The 16,454-nt window shown below is 46.2% G+C and overlaps 1 protein-coding gene and 1 long non-coding RNA gene across 2 annotated transcripts in view; one reads left to right on the top strand and one right to left on the bottom strand.

Annotated features, from left to right (window-relative positions):
• Positions 1–15,600, top strand: part of LOC116982116 (myosin light chain kinase, smooth muscle-like) — a 91,198-nt gene extending 75,598 nt beyond the window's left edge. The window contains exons 9-13 of the mRNA XM_033035442.1: positions 917–1,069; positions 3,838–3,958; positions 5,286–5,382; positions 7,359–7,496; positions 14,624–15,600. Coding sequence (XP_032891333.1) covers positions 917–1,069; positions 3,838–3,958; positions 5,286–5,382; positions 7,359–7,496; positions 14,624–14,850 — 736 coding nt within the window. The 3' untranslated portion in view covers positions 14,851–15,600. The remainder of the gene's footprint in view (positions 1–916; positions 1,070–3,837; positions 3,959–5,285; positions 5,383–7,358; positions 7,497–14,623) is intronic.
• Positions 9,006–14,372, bottom strand: LOC116982117. Its single transcript, XR_004414353.1, has 3 exons — positions 14,357–14,372; positions 11,939–11,941; positions 9,006–9,037 (listed from the first exon to the last, which is right to left on the bottom strand). It is a non-coding gene; the product is annotated as an uncharacterized LOC116982117 (long non-coding RNA).
• Positions 15,601–16,454: the final 854 nt, after the last annotated feature.

Here is a 16,454-nt window from a genome sequence, read left to right as displayed (position 1 = left end):
TTTTAGACCCAGTCCGCCACTGCCTAGATATGTTGGGGTTCCATCATCATTGCCGTTGTCTCCCAGCTGTAAAGCTTGACTGTTCATTTTCTCCCTCACCTTTGAGCACTAAATGTTCCCTGATTTATCCTTTGCAATCCCAATGTGCTGAATTTTGGGTAAGGTGCTAAGTCTTGTTTCCTTCTGTGAGGCACTTAGCAAAACACGCCAAGGCAGTCTTGCAGAAAAGTAGAGCATTGTCCTGCCTCCATTCACTCCTCAAGCAATAGAAGAGGCACTGTCGCAGCTGGTGTCACTGTCTCACACCAGCAGGTTCAGTCCTGACCTCCGGCACTGTCAAAGGAATGTGAGTGTTCTCCCTGTGACCATGTAGCTTTCCCCAGGTGCTCCCATTTCCTCCATATCTCAGGTGACTATGTCTGAGAGTTCATTCCCTGCTGTAAATTGCTCACCGTGTCGAATCTGGAGACGGTTGTTCGGAATGTGGGAGAACGAAAGTTGGTTTAGCTAGGATTGGTATCACAGTTCTGATGGTCACCATGGGCCGTTGATCTAAAGGGCCTTTTCCATCCTGTCTCCAATTATGTCATTAAAAAAGAAATAAGGTAGCACCTAGTCATTGTACCCTGCTCCCAAAATTGATTCTGTTAATGACGCAGGGCGCAGATTTTAGTTCAGAACACAATGTACACCCATTGTACACCCTGTTTCCGTGCTGTATCTCTAAAGCTAATTATCTCTAAAGCACCCGTAGAGCCTGTTTCCATGCTGTATCTCTAAAGCTACAACTAAAAACAGTGCGTTTCTGCCCTGTCACGTTTTCCACACTAAGCGTTGGCTGCAGACTGAAGTATGTCAGTGGTTGCAAACACCTCAGAGTGTCAGAGCTTTGACTGTGAACCCTGTCCCGTTGCAGGCTGAGCGGCTTGTCTCCATTCCAAGGTGACAGTGATGCGGACACCCTGACTAATGTCACTGCCGTTTGCTGGGAGTTTGATGAGGATGCATTCGCTGAGATCTCTGGAAAGGCAAAGCATTTTATCAGCCATTTGCTGCTGAAGGATATGAGGTAAGGAACGTTCCTTTGTAGCTCTACACTCAGTTTGTAATTTCCTGAATCCTGTTTCATGGCTAGGTACATCCTTGTTCCTCCAGCAATATCCTGTGTACCCGGGGGGAGATGTTTGCAGACAAAGGTAAACCATTGGTATTTTACTTAGAGCAGAATTTCTGCGGCAGCTGTTAACCAGGTGAACAAACTGGACACAGTGTATGGGGTTGCCAGGAACAAAGGGGAACCGGGGCAAGGAGTGGGGAGGGGAGGGGGGGGGGGGGAGCAAGATGGGATGTACTCTTTGTATCTTTGTGGCGACTCTGGTGCACTTTGTCTGCAAATACAAAGCATTTCACTGGATCTGAGTACATAGAGTCACAGAGTAACACAGTGTGAAACTATGTAAAAACAGGCCTTTTGGCCCAACTTGCCCGCACTGGTCAACATCTCCCAGCTACAGTAGTTCCTCCTGCCTGCGTTTAGTCCATGTCCCTTCAAACCTGTCCTATCCATGTACCTCTCAAACTGTTTCTTATATGTTGGGGTAGTCGCTGCCTCAACTACATCCTCTGGCAGCTTGTTCCATACTCCCACCACCATTTGTGTGAAAAAGTTACCCCTCAGATTCCTATTAAATCTTTTCCCCTTCATCGTGAACCTATGTCCTCTGGTCCTCGATTCCCCTACTTTGGGCAAGAGACTCTGCATCCCACCGAACTATTCTTCTCTTGATTTTATACCCCTCACTAAGATCACCCCTCAGCCTCCTGGATTAGAGACTCAACCTCTCCCTATAACTCAGATCCTCTAGTCCTGGCAACATCCTTGTAAATCTTCTCTGTACCCTTTCCAGCTTGGCAATATCTTTCCTATAACAAAGTGCCCAGAACAGAACACAATATTCTATATGCGGCCTCACCAACGTCTTATACACCTGCAACATGACCTCCCAACTTCTATACGCAATACTCTGACTGATGAAAGCCAATGTGCCAAACGCCTTTTTGACCACCCTATCTACTTGCAACTCGACCTTCAAGGAACCATGCACCTGTACTCCTAGATCCCTCTGCTTTACAACACTACCCATTCACTGTATAGGTCCTGCCCATGATAGACTTCCCTAAATGTAACACCTGACATTTCTCTGTATTAAATTCCAATCAATCAATCAATCAGATTCTTTCATCACATACACAATAAAATGCAGCGAAACGAGCTTGCCAGCAGCGGTACAATCAGAAAGAACACACAATACACAATAAAAAATTTAACACAAACATCCACCACAGCATTCTTCATTGTTCCCCCGTGGTCGGGGCCATAAACCTCTGCAGTCGCCGCAGCAAGGGGCCAGATGTACAGGCACTCTCGTCTGGAAGATAAGTCCTGAATCGGTGCTCCCCTACCGGAGACCGCAGCTTCAGGATGTTGTAGGCCGCAGGCCGGCGGTCGGAGCTCTTCTCCAGCGATCCCCGGCGAGGGATCCCGCTCCGGATGGTAGGTCCATGCCCCTCCCGCAGATAGAAATTCCACAGACCGCGGCTTCAGGATGTTGTAGGCTGCGGGCCGGCGGTCGGAGCTCTTCTCCTCCGGGGATCCCCAACGAGGGATCCCAGGCTCTGGACGCCGCGCACGTGGCTAGAAGTTCCACAGACTTCAGGCTGTAACAGTCCGCGGGCCATCGATCAGAGCACTGCCTTCTGGCGACCCCGGCATGGGTTTGCCCCATTACCCGATGAAAAAAGTCCACGCTGCTCCAGCTGCTGAAGCTCAGGGCCCGACTCTGAGAAAGGCCGCACCAATCCATGGTGTTAGGCTGCGAGGGAGGCGACATGGAAAAAGTCGCCTCTCCGTGGAGGAGGTGACCGAAAGTGGTTCCCCCCCTTTCCCCACCCCCACACAAGACCCACCAAGCGACATTAAAACACACATTTGGACACACTAAAACCCCCCCCCAAAAAGTAGAAATGAAGAACAGGCTGCTGGCTGGGCAGCCGTCTCGCAGCGCCCCCAGCGACCAACAACAATTCCGTAGCCCACCTGGCCAATCGATCAAGATCCTGCCGTAATTTTTCACAACCTTCACTATCTGCAAAACCGCCCACCTTTGTATCATCAGCAAATTTGTTAATTGTGCCATGTATGTTCTCATCCAAATCATTGATGTAATGACAAACAGTAATGGGCCCAGCACCAAACCCTGAGGCACACCCACTAGTCACAGGCCTCCAGTCCGAGAAGCAACCTTACACCATCACACTCTGCTTCCTTCCATGAAGCCAATTTTGTATCCATTCAGCTATCTCTCCTTGGATCCCATGCGATCTAACCTTCCAGAGAAACCTTGTTGGACCATGTGACAATAAAATACCATCATCATCATCGGCTGCTGTTCATGGTCATATTTGTGAAGTGGTGTGAACTCCTGTGTCTCTTTGTTGGTCGGGGAGACAGAGAGTGTGTCCCACACTTACTATGACCAAGATTCTGATAGAGATGGGATTCTGCTCATTGAATCCACAGCATGCTTCACAAATCTCACGCTGCATATCGCGACTTCCTAGCCTTTCTCATGTTTACACGATCATGATCCAAATCAAACTGGCTATTCAGTGATTTAAATCATGTATGGCCACTGCATCAAAGAGATTCAGTTGGACTAAAGGAGTATTTGGTTTCCTGTACCTTAAAAGCTATTACATTTCCCTACATTTCTGTGATATTTGTCCTGTGCTTGGTATTTTTAACTTTGTGGCCATTTAACATTGCTCTGTGTTTAGGAAGCGTTTAGCATGCGAGGACTGCCTGCATCATCCATGGCTTCAGAGCAGAGAAAAGAGTTCAGCCAAGATGCTGTCAAAGGACAGAATGAAGCAATTCTTAGCCAGGCAGAAGTGGCGGGTAAGCAGCTCACCATGTAAACGAGAGGTCGCTTCCCTTCCAGCTGAGGGTAACTTGGCAACTGGTCGATGGCACCATGACACAAGACCCTTCCAGGGTCAGGCTCACATCTGGTTCACTAGAGCTGTAAGAGCAGTGCTATCTATGTATGTGCCACTTTGCCACCCACTGGAAATTATATCCCCCTCACAAAGGTTGTGGGGGAATCTCGTCAGTTTGAAGGTTGAAAGAAATGTGGGGTAGGTTACCAAAAAGGAATGCGAGTTAAATGGAAATTGCAAATGGAGGTCTAGTTTTTTTCCCAGGCATTGTCCTGATTTTCCCTTTTGAAGGCAATGCCAGGACCAGATGACAGGAGTCAGTGCCCAATATCTCAGGCTGGCTTCCAAAGAAGGTTCAGCAGAGCCCCCAGTGAAATCCAAGTCTCTGATGGTCTCCTCTCATCTTCAAATGCCTTTGCATTTGATCTGAGTATTTCTTAACATATCAGCTGCTTTCTTGATTTTGTAAGAATATGTACCTGTTTTTCTACTTTTATTGAATGGAGGTGTTCAAAGTTAGAAGAGTTTTGACTGAGTAGAAGGGGGGTAATTTTTTGTCCTGAAAATGAGCTATAACCAGGAAGTTCAAAAAAATTCCTTCTCTGCCACAATGCATTTTATGCACTTTATCCTCTCAGGTGACAAATAAAGTTGAACTTGAACTTGATCTTTTACTCTGGTTTGATTTGGTTTATATATTGTCACGTGTACAGATTTGTCGTAAATGCTTGTTCTGCACGTTCTCCTGTCAAATCATACCATACTTTTATACAGTAGATCCTCTTCCAGTACATCACGCAGAGATTTGCACCTTGCAACTTCCAAGTCTGTGAAAAGTCTGGTCTTGCCCGGGTGGGCAAGTTCTTACTTTACCATGTTAAGGCCCGGTGTCCTGGCGGCACTGCGACGGATGAAGTAAAGGTTGGCTTGGCCCAGCGTGATGCCATAGGCCCGGTGCAGCTGCCGCAGGCTGCGCACAATCTGCTCGCTCTCCCGGCTGCTGTTGGGCCTCCCGCGGCGGCCTCCGATCAGCGACCATGCTGTGCGTCACCTCCAGCCATCGACCTGCAGCCTCGCTGTGCCGAGGTCACTGTGTCCCACTTCGCCAGCCGATCGTCGGACTTGAGGGATCATAGGTACTCTGTGAGGAGGTGTATTCACCATTGTCACAGCCACCGACGTCACCCTTCACCTTCCACAGCCGTCATCAGGGAGTGGTTTTGGAGAGAAAGTGTGATATTTTGGAGTGAGCTTTAAAGCAACGCCTGTTTATTTTTTAATTGCAGAAAGCAGGAAAGGCACTTCTCGCCCTCAAAAGATTGGCTTTGCCGTTAAGCAAGCAGGATGAATCAGAATCTGTGCTCGAACCTCAGGACAAATCCGGTAACCCAATGTGTTTCAGTTCAAAGAAATATCTGTCATTAATTCAGTAATATTGTGGCATTGCTCCCTCTTTGTTCTTTATCCTTATTGTCCATTCCCCTTTGAACGATGATCTTACCTCAACAAGCAGTTTAGTTGAGAGCTACAGCATGGAAACAGGCCCTTCGGCCCATCGAGTCCGCACCGACTAAGCGATCCCCGCATACCAGCACTATCCTACACACACTAGGGACAACTTACATCTACACCAAGTCAATTAACCTACAAACCTGTACATCTTTGAAGTGTGGGAGAAAACCGAAGATCTCGGAGAAAACCCATGCAGGTCACAGGGAGAATGTACAAACTGTATACAGACAAGCACCCATAGTCAGGATCGAACCTGGGTCTCTGGTGCTATAAGGCAGTGGGTCTGCCGCTGTGTCTCCATGCCGCCCTATTTTAGATAAATAGAAAAATTAATTGTGAGAAATCAGCCCATCAATTTTTGCTTGCAATGAGAAGTCACTGATAACTTGTCATCATACACGATGAACGATGCGCTGTATCTGAGTAGCCATTTCCCTGTTCATGAAGGTTTGTCCCTAAACGAAGCCAACCTTCTTACAGATAACTCTGATGTTAAAATTGAAGCACCAACTACATTATTTGCTTCTGACTTACCAAAGATAATGGCTATCACTTGCTCCTAATTTGTATATTCTTATGTATCTCCAATTATAATTCATGGCTGGTATACAAACAGCGAGTGACCTGACCACAGCTCTGGTGTGAGCTGTAGAGTCCACTAGAGCACTTGCTCCCCTTGTCTGGTTCCTGCTGCCCTCCTGCCTGACCGTATGTCCATTCCCTCCACACATGCTACCTGACCCGCTGACTTCCCCCAGTGCACTCAAGTTTTGCTCAAGATTCCAGCATCTGCATTTTTTTATTTCTCCACAAAAGCAATGCTTCTCTTTACCCATAATAATTGTCTGCGATGCATTGTGCAGAAAATATGACTAGATGCCCAATGGTGACAAGTCTCTCAATTGTGAAAGATTTTAGCTGTGGAGCACCCAGACATGGAACACTGAAACAGAACTGAATGCAGTTCTGGTGGCCACACTACAGGAAGGAAGTAGCTGTATTGGAGAGGGTGCAGAGGAGACGCTTAAACTTCTGGATTAATAGGGGTGTCGAGGGTTATGGGGAGAAGGCAGGAGAATGGGGTTGAGAGGGAAAGATAGATCAGACTTGATTGAATAGTGGAGTAGACGATTGGCCAAATGGCCTAATTCTGTTCCTATAACTTATGAACACAGGGTCGTACCTGTTTGGAGGACAGTTCTGGACAAAATTGGGATAGGCTGGTCTTGTTTTTGTGCAGTGATGGATGACCTGATGAAAGTGTATAAACATATGTGAGTCAACATGAATTTCCCATGGTAAGGATATCACAAACAAGCAAAGCACTAGGATAGGAAAATGAATTCAGTGTAGATGGGTAAAACGGTCAGCGTGGGATTACCACAGAAGGCTATGGAGGCCATCAATGGATATATTTGGCAGAGAAAGGTAGATTCATGTTTAGTATTGGTGTCGGGTTATTGGGAAAAGGCAGGAGAATGGGGTTAGGAGGAAGAGATAGATCAGCCATGATTGAATGGCGGAGTAGACTTGATGGGCCGAATGGCCCAATACTGCTCAAATCACATGACCTTATGATGGGCTGAAGGGCTTGTTTCTGTGCTGTATGATTCTGTGACCATGTGCAAAGATCTCCCAGGCCATTGCTGGGGGTCCAACAAATCTAGGTTCCTCCTGATGTGTTCCTTTATCATTGTTACTGTTTGTCCCTGACCAAGGGTGATGTGCTGAAAAACAATGAAAGTAAAGGTATCTACCCACTTCCCAGGATCGATGTGATCAATATGATTGCTGGATGTGGTTGTACACGAGATCCCATGTAATGTCCGTCCTTTATTCTATCCCAGTGTTGAGTCTGACCCAGCACCAGGAGGAGCTCTCTCTCAAGGATGAGCAGATCCAGAGGACACCATTGTTCAGTAAGAGCTTGCAGGATGTGGAGGAGCTGGAAAGCAGTGCATGCTGCCTGCACTGTCACGTTGAAGGTGAGCTCCTCTCAAACTATCACTCACTCCTCATTGGAGACAAGGTCCTTCTTATTATGTTGATATCCAGAGCAGGTACCAGAGATACATTACGGAAACACGCCCTTCGGCCCATCGAATCTGTGCCGACCAGCGATCCCCACACACCAACACTATCCTACACACACTAGGGACAATTTACAATTATATCAAGCTAATTAACCTACACTTTTTAATTAACCTGTACATTTATGGACTGTGGGAGAAACCCGGAGATCCCGGACAAAACCCACGCAGATCATGAGGAGAACGTACAAACTCCGTACAGGCAGCACCCGTAGTCAGGATCAAACCCGGTCTCTGGCTTTGTATTCTGCAAAATGAGGCTTCAGTGACCACAGTGCATTCTTTTAAAGTTCAAAGATGTTTTGCACATTACAGTTGCACAGATTGTATTCGTACTGTTCCTTCATGATCTGGCGATGCTGTAAATGCTTTAAACCATCTTGATGCCCGACGAGATAATAGCATTTGAAACTCTACACTGTAATTGCTACTTACTTCTCCAGGCTGTTAAACAGCATTTAAAATTCATCAAAACTTAAGGACGCAAAATCATCATAGGTTGGTGGTTGCACAGCTTATGGGAATATTGCCTGATTTATTGCAGTTGTTGATTAAGATGTTGCTCAGGACACATTGGAAAACTATGTACAGTTCTGGTCACCCTGCTACAGGAAGGATGTAAATCAAGTGAAAGCCTGCAAAAAAGATTTACAAAGATGTTGCCAGGTGTGGAGGGTTTGAGTTACAAGAGAGATTTGATAGGATGGGACCTTTTCCCCCTAGTGCATGGGAGGCTGAGGGGTGGTGACCTTATAGCAGTTTATAAAGTTATGAGATTCATAGATCATGTGAATAGCTACAATCATTTCCTCAGGATAGGGGATTTTAGAATTATAGGGCATAGGTGTAAAGTTAGAGGGGAAAGATTTCAGTCAGTTTGTCACTCCAACAGTGCAGGAGGTGCGACGGGTAGGGACGGAAAGAAAGAGGATGAAGCGGGTACAGGAGACCTCGGTGGAAGTTCCTCTTGCAAACAGATACGCCCTCTTGGAAGCTGTCGGGGCAGACGACACTTCCAGTCTGAGCGACTGACAGGTCGGTGGCTCCAATCCTAGCGATGAGACTCAACCGGCAAGACCGACGTCGGGCAATACCATAGTGGTGGGTGATTCCACTGTCCGAGATGTGGACAGGAGATACTGTGGTGGCAGGGGAGACTCGGGGATGGTGTGTTGCCTCCCTGGTGCCAGGGTCCAAGATGTCTCAGACCGACTTCAGAACATCCTCGAGAGGGAAGGTGAGCAGTTGTGCATGTGGGCAAAAACGACATCGGGAAGAAGAGGAAGGATGTTCTATGTCCTTGTAGAACAAGAACAGTATAACACAGGAACAGGCCCTTCAGCCCACAATGTCTGTGCCGCACATGATGCTAAGATAAACTAATCACCTTTGCCTGCATGTGACCCATATTACTACATTCCCTGCATATCCATGTACTCATCTAAAAGCCTCTTATACGCTGCTATCATACCTGCTCTAATGTACCTGCCACTACCATCATTGCTGGAAGTACGTTCCAGACACTAAAGGGCCTGTCCCACATGGCGATTTTTTTCGGTGACTGCCGGCATCATTGACTGATGTATCATGTCACTGAAAAACTCGCGGCTGATGCGCCGTGACGCGGCGTGATGACGTATTACGTGTGGTGTTTTTCCAAGTGTCGCAACATTTCTTTTGGCGCCGCTGGATTTAAATACGTTCAAAATCTTTTGGCGACACTCATATGTCGCCGGTAGTCGCCAAAAAAATTGCCGTGGTACAGGCCCTTTACTGGTCTTTGTGTAAAAAAGCTTGCTTTGTGCTTCTCCTTTAAACTTTCCCCCTCTGACAAAGTTATGCTCATTTGATAATTCCACCCTGGGAAGAAGGTTATGACTACACTTTCTATGCATCTCATAACTTTACAACCTTCTATCACGTCTCCCCTCATCCCATGATGCTCCTGAGAAAACAATCCATGTTTATCCAACCTCTCCTTAAAGCTCATACCCTGTAATCCAGGCAGCATCCTTGTAAACCGCTCTGCACCCTCTCCATAGCGCCACATCCTTCCTCGAAGGCAACAAAATATTCAGTGATTAGGAAATTCCCATTGGCAACATAGAACAATACAGGACGAGAGCAGACCCTTCGGCCCACAATGTCTGTGCCGAACAAGGTGCTGAGATTAACTCTTATCTACCTGCACATAATCCATATCTCTCCATTCCCTGCATGTGCATATGCCTGTCCAAAAGCCTCTTAAATACCTCTATCATCTCTACCTTCACCCCCCACCCCCCCCACCCCATCCCCAGTGTATTCCAGGCACTCACCACACTGTTTAAAAAGCCTGTCCAGAGCTAGTAGTTCAGTTTTAAGCTGATAATGTCATTTGGGGAACGCAAGAGGAATAAGTTGGAGGCTGCAAACTTTTCCCAATTTTAATGCTTTCCCAATCTTCATTGTCTCCCCCTTCAAAGCCAAAGCCAATCAACGGGTCCCTGAACTTTAAATCTACAAATGCCAGTTTCCCTTCAGGATTGTTCTTTTTCTCCCGTTCCTTATGTTCCTTAATACATCCACATTCCTTCCTCAAGGTATCTGGAGGTCTGTCTCCTTCATTATCATTTAACTCCATTCCAAGCTTCAAAGCTGCCTCCTTCTGCACAAAGCTGCCTCCAACTGCAGCCTTTTTACGTCCTTTTTCTTCTTCATAATACTGTCTCCATAATCCAATCAGTTCCTTTGCTGCATCACTGTTACTGTGCTTAATAATCTTCTCTATGTATCTCACTCCCTTCAATGTTCCAACCGCTCCTTCGGGCCACAAATCAACTCCTAATTTCTTACTTAATGCTCCTGAAATATACTTTAATCTCTCTGATTTCTGCGGGAACTCGCTGCATACTAATTGTAACGGACTTTCTGGATCCTCCATCGTATCTCGTTCAATTTGGTTTCCCATTGTGACCAACAATAGACAGAATATCTCAAACGATTCACACTTCACTCGCAACTTCCTGAGACTTAACAAGTTCGCTCCCAAACAACGGGCAAATGTTTTTCAACGCGCCAGCAAGTCTCTCACACAATCAGCACACAATAAATCTAACCTTTCAATACAATTGGTCTCTCCTTTCAAGCCAGGTACCCCAAAAATTCCTCACGCAATCTCACGCACAAAAATTCATACAAGCTTTCAATCCTGTAAATAATTTCAAAGTCTGTGGACAATCTTAAATCGGCAAACGATCTAAGGTGCTTTAATCTAAGGTGCAACGGAACAATCAAACACACTTCAGCAGCAAATCTCCTACACTCAAAACACTTCAATCAAGACAAAGACAGGTGAGCTCATAACACACAAGCAAAATTGTACTCCAACACAAAATTATACTACTTATCACTATCATGCAAAAACACACCGCAATATAGAACACAAACATTCGTCTAATAACACATTTGTTAACAGTACAGTTCAGAAATAAATCACAATATTTTTAAATTACTCAAATCGTGCTGGTGTCAGTCAAAGAAACCCTCCCATGGGTAGAAAAGACTTTCCCTTCAAAGTACTTTTTCACTTGGTGGCATTTTTCCCATCAAGGTACTTATCCGCTGACCGCTACTCATTCCTCTCCCAATATAAACTTGACGGGACACTTCCCTTCAAGGTACTTTTTCCACTAACAGGTACTTTTCCCTCTTCCAAGTTATTTTCCACTAACGGGTTATTCGTCCCTGGAACCGAAGGATATGCTCCCTTGACTGCGCAGCCACGATTCGGACTCCAATTACAACAATAGTCTTAATCACACTATATTAATATACAGTCACGATTCAAACTACTATTACAACAGTAGTCTCTAGCACTCAAACAACTCTAAATTAACGGCAATACACAATAAAGCACAATAAAGGCAATATTAGACACAGTTTACACTATAATATTTAGACAATTTCAAATTCAAACGATCTAATATATACACCCTTATTAATATACAGTAGCCAGTGCCCGCAATATGAAAGCCCGGAATAGATCAATAAAGGATCGGTATACAATAGCCAGTCCTTCAATATGAGGCTCTGACTTTGGTAAAATTTGGATCAAAAACTTTAGACCTTTATACCCCCGTAAATACCTTTCCCACTATTATAATTCCTTTCCCACTAATCCGAATAATAATAGACGCGTCTCCCAATTCCCCTCTCCGTGTTGCTTGGAAGTATTTTCAGCCAATTATACGCCGACACTGAGTTCCCAGTAATGTTCCGAAGTTCTTAAACTTATCCAAAGTTTTTATACAACTCACACAGGCGGGGACTCCAACACCCTAGGCTTTTCCTTCAACCTGCTAAGTACTGGGCTTCAGCACGTCTCCGCTTCGCACTGGCTTTCGATGCCGATTTCTAAAGTGTCCTTCCAATTGCACCCTCAGCACTGACACAATACTTACTCTCTTAGCACTGTCTCCTACTCAGCCCTGTCTCTTAAGATACCCCGTACCCAATTCTGGTATCCCAGTCTGAGCGGGGACTCCAACCCTTGAAATCTCTCTTTGGTGTCAGGCCAACTCAATGGTACCCGTCCGCAACAGCTGTTGACTAACTAAGGGGTGGGGAAATTACCCACTAGAGAAAAGCCTTGTGAGCCTAACCCCCACCATACACCCTAGGCAAGGACTCTAACTCTCACTCTCAGTGCTTGCCAGACTAATAATTCTCTGATCTCGTCAGGAGTCCAAACACAAGTACGCGAATGATCGATTCGTCCCGATCAGCGAAGCGGGGAAAACTTATGCGAAAACCGCACCGTGGCGCCGATTTTTCCTCTCGCAATCTGGAACAACTCAATTCCCTGACCGCAAATTTATGTTTGGCACTCCGTTGAGATCCTGGATGAGCCCCCAATGCAATTCTGCTCCTATTCTCACCCCGTTAGTCTGGTTCAGTAAAACACTGAGTCAAGCACTGGATTCAACTAACTTTATTCTCCAATCACAATAACACTACCCTATACGACACCTAACCAACACCGCGGGTCCGATCCTTGTCTCTACTCGTCCAAGCCCTTCAGCTAGACACCTCCAGCAGGTCAGCACGGTCTCAAGTGCTCCCCCAGAAGATCGACACAGACTCATGTGCTCTCCCCTCTTATATACTGAATCGGACCCATGGAGCGAAATGCATGGGGGGGGGGGGGGGGGGGAATCACAAGATAACGTTCAAAGACCATGTAACATAGTTCATAGTGGTATTATAACATACCATTCCCCAACCAATCCTGATCATGCATTTGAAGCAGGGCTCAGCTCCTTCTGCACAACCCTCATACATATTAACAATTGAGGGGACATTTGGACATCACCCTGTACTTAGCTTCCTCCCAGGACCCAGACATTCTGGAGCCATGAACCTCTTGGTCTTTGCAGCCTTTGGAAAAAGATGCCAGGCAGGTTTTACAAAGACAGAAGTCCTCCATTTTGTCAGACACTAAAATGGCCAATATTATCAGTTGGATCGCCAGCTCCACGATGGTAAGTCCCACAGGCAATTGGAGCTCCCGAAGCCGGTCTCCAGCAGAGGCCGCCAACTCCACGATGTTAGGCCGCAGTGCAGACGGAGATACGATATATTAAAAAATCTTATCTCTGTCAAGGTAAGAGATTAAAACAAAGTTTCCCCCAACCCCCACATAAAACAAGCTAAAGAACACTAAAACATACATTTAACACATACTATAAAACACCAAAGAAGGAAGGGACAGTCAGACTGTTGGCGTGGCAACCTTTGCTGGCACCCCCCGCCACCAAGTTGGGCCTTAGGTCTTGTTTCCATGCTATATGACTGACTAAATAACTGTTGATTTAAAGCAAAACACAATGGAATAATGTTTTTGTTCTATTATTCCCATTACTTCTTGTTCCTGAACTAGAGCAGATATTGCAGGGGAGCAATGGGGGATTTCCCAGATGAATATCATTCTGTTCTGGCGCCAGTATAAGTGAAAGCTCTCATTATCATTAGCAGGGAAGGCCTTTGCTGTGGGCACAATGACTGCCCCATTTACTTGTACACAACTGCAAGGGTTTCCTGAATAATCAGTTGGTGCAATCCTGTGGGATGTTTCATTAAGACATGAGCATATTGTGTACCCAACATTCTCTCCTTATCCCTTCTGTCGCATATTATTACTTTCCTTCGATACTCTTGGCAATGAACCAATTTGGTTTAATTATATCTTGCAGCCCCCAAATATTAACTGTTTCTCTTTCCACAGATAGAATATAGACAACAGTTCAGCATAATAACAGGCCCTTCTTCAGACTCAGACTGAGGAATGAAACGTTACCCATTCCTTCTCTCCAGAGATGCTGTCTGTACCACCGAGTAAAGGGCCTGTCCCACTTTCACGACCTAATTCACGACCCTTTTTACTCGTGGACATTTTTCATCAGGCTAGAAAAAACACCCCGACCTACTTGCTGCCACGAGTACCTACGACTAGCATCATGGCCTGCTACAACCTACCAACGACCTCCTAGGACCATGCTGCGAGTATGAGTCAAGGGCAAACTCGGCAGAGGTCGTGAAAGTGGGACAGGCCCTTTGCTTCAGCATTTTGTGCCTACCTTCAGTATTCCTCCAGTATCCTCAGTTCCTTCTTACACAATAACAGGCCTTTAAGCCCACAATGTCTGTGCCAAACATGGTGCCTAAACCATCACTTATCTACCTGCACATAACCTTCCCTGCATATCTATATGCACATCCAAAAGTCTTTAAAAATATCACTTACATATCTGCTTTGTTGCAAAACTTGCTGGGTTCCCAGCATTTTCCTTGTACTTCAGATTTTCAGAACCTGCAGTTTCTTGGGTTTTAATTATGTTTCGGTTATATTCACGTGGAAAAGTAGGGCTTGGGAGAAGCAGAAATATTTTTGTGGAGGTTTTGTTGTGATCACTTGTTGAAAATTAACCCATATGTAAGGTTGTGGAAATGGTCATCCTGTGCCTGTTTCTGTCCTGATTCAGGTTACCCTGACCCTGAAGTGGTCTGGTACAAGAATGGTGACGCACTGACTGAGTCCTCCCACTATCAAATAGACTATCAGGAGGACGGGAGCTGCTCGCTGATCATCACTAACGTTACTCAGGAAGACTCTGGCTATTACACATGCAAAGCATTGAACGCTCTGGGTGAGAAGACGTGCTCAGCAACATTGGTTGTCTACCCACTGGAGCTGCCCCACCGCAGTTAGACACATGGCATCAGGAGATGAACAAATGTGCAGGACGTCACTGCCCACAACTCTGCCCTCAACGTCACTGTGTGAGCGACAGTCACCAGTGAGAAACTAGTAGTCTGCTGCCTGCCTCCAGCCATTGCTCCCATGTCAGAGGTCCCTGGCTATTCTGAAGACACTGGTTGGTGGAGGTTGCTCCCAACCTACACACCACAGTTATGTGTGCACATTTCAGGGTATTGATGGTCGCAATTCACACCATTCCTTGAATGCCTAGGGTGGGGACTGCCTTTGTAGTGTGGGGACTGCCTTTTAAACATGTCTCTCATCCCATGCTCAGAGTCCATTGAACACACACAGGAGTAACTATGCAGCAGCTGATCCAGAACATTTAAAACCATTTCACTCTACTCATTCCTTGCAGCAATGGATAATGCGGACGCTTGCCGTGTCCAGTTACTTCCTACTTTTTGATTTGCAGAAGCTGAGGTTTAAACATTTGGCGGCATGCTTCACACAGTTATACACAAATATATTGTAAATATTTAGATTTTGGCAAGGATTACTGGTCTTAATGACTACAGGCCTGTCGCACTGACCTCTGTAGTCATGAAGACCCTTGAAAGGTTTGTGCTGGCTAAGCTGAAAAATATAACAGAGCTGGACCCTCTGCAGTTTGCATATCAGGCCAATAGATCTGTGGATGATGCAGTCAATGCGGGCCTGCACTTCATCCTCCAGCACCTTGACCACCAGGGGACCTATGCGAGGATTTTGTTTGTTGATTTTAGCTCTGCATTCAACACCATTGTGCCAGAGCTACTACACTCCAAACTTTCCAAGTTGACTGTGCCTGAACCTCTCTGTCGGTGGATCACCAGCTTCCTGACAGACAGGAAGCAGCATGTGAGGTTGGGAAAGCACATCTTGGACCCGCAAACGCTCAGCATAGGAGCCCCTCTCCTCTACTCTCTCTACACCAATGACTGCACCTCCACGGACTCCTCTGTCAAGCTTCTCAAGTTTGCGGACGACACAACCCTGATTGGACTGATCCAGGATGGGGAGTAATCTGCCTATGGACAGGAAGTGTCACAGCTGGCGTCCTGGTGCCATCGCAACAACCTGGAGCTCAATGCTCTTAAGACAGTTCAATTGATTGTAGACTTTAGGGGAGCTTCCCCTCCCCTCACCCCGCTCACCATCAACAACACCACAGTCACATCTGTGGAGTCTTTTAAGTTCCTGGAAACCATCATCTCCAAGGACCTTAAGTGAGGGGGCTACCATCGACTCCACAGTCAAAAATTCACAACAGAGGATGTACTTCCTGCGGCAGCTGAGGAAGCACAATCTGCCACAGGCAATGATGGTCCAATTCTATACAACCATCGTAGAATCTGTCCTCACCTTCTCCATCATGGTCTGGTTTGGCTCAGCCACCAAGCACGATACCTGGAGGCTGCAGCAAATTGTCCGATCTGCTGAGAAAGTATTGGCTGCAACCTTCCCTCCATTGATGAACTGTACACAGCAAGAGCCAGGAAGCTAACGGGTAAGATCATCTCTGACCCCTCTCACCCTGGCCACAGCCTCTTTGAATCACTTACCTCTGGAAG

The sequence above is a fragment of the Amblyraja radiata genome, chromosome 16 (genome assembly GCF_010909765.2).
Source record: "Amblyraja radiata isolate CabotCenter1 chromosome 16, sAmbRad1.1.pri, whole genome shotgun sequence".
Lineage (NCBI taxonomy): Eukaryota > Metazoa > Chordata > Chondrichthyes > Rajiformes > Rajidae > Amblyraja > Amblyraja radiata.
This window is presented reverse-complemented; position numbering and strand designations above follow the sequence as displayed.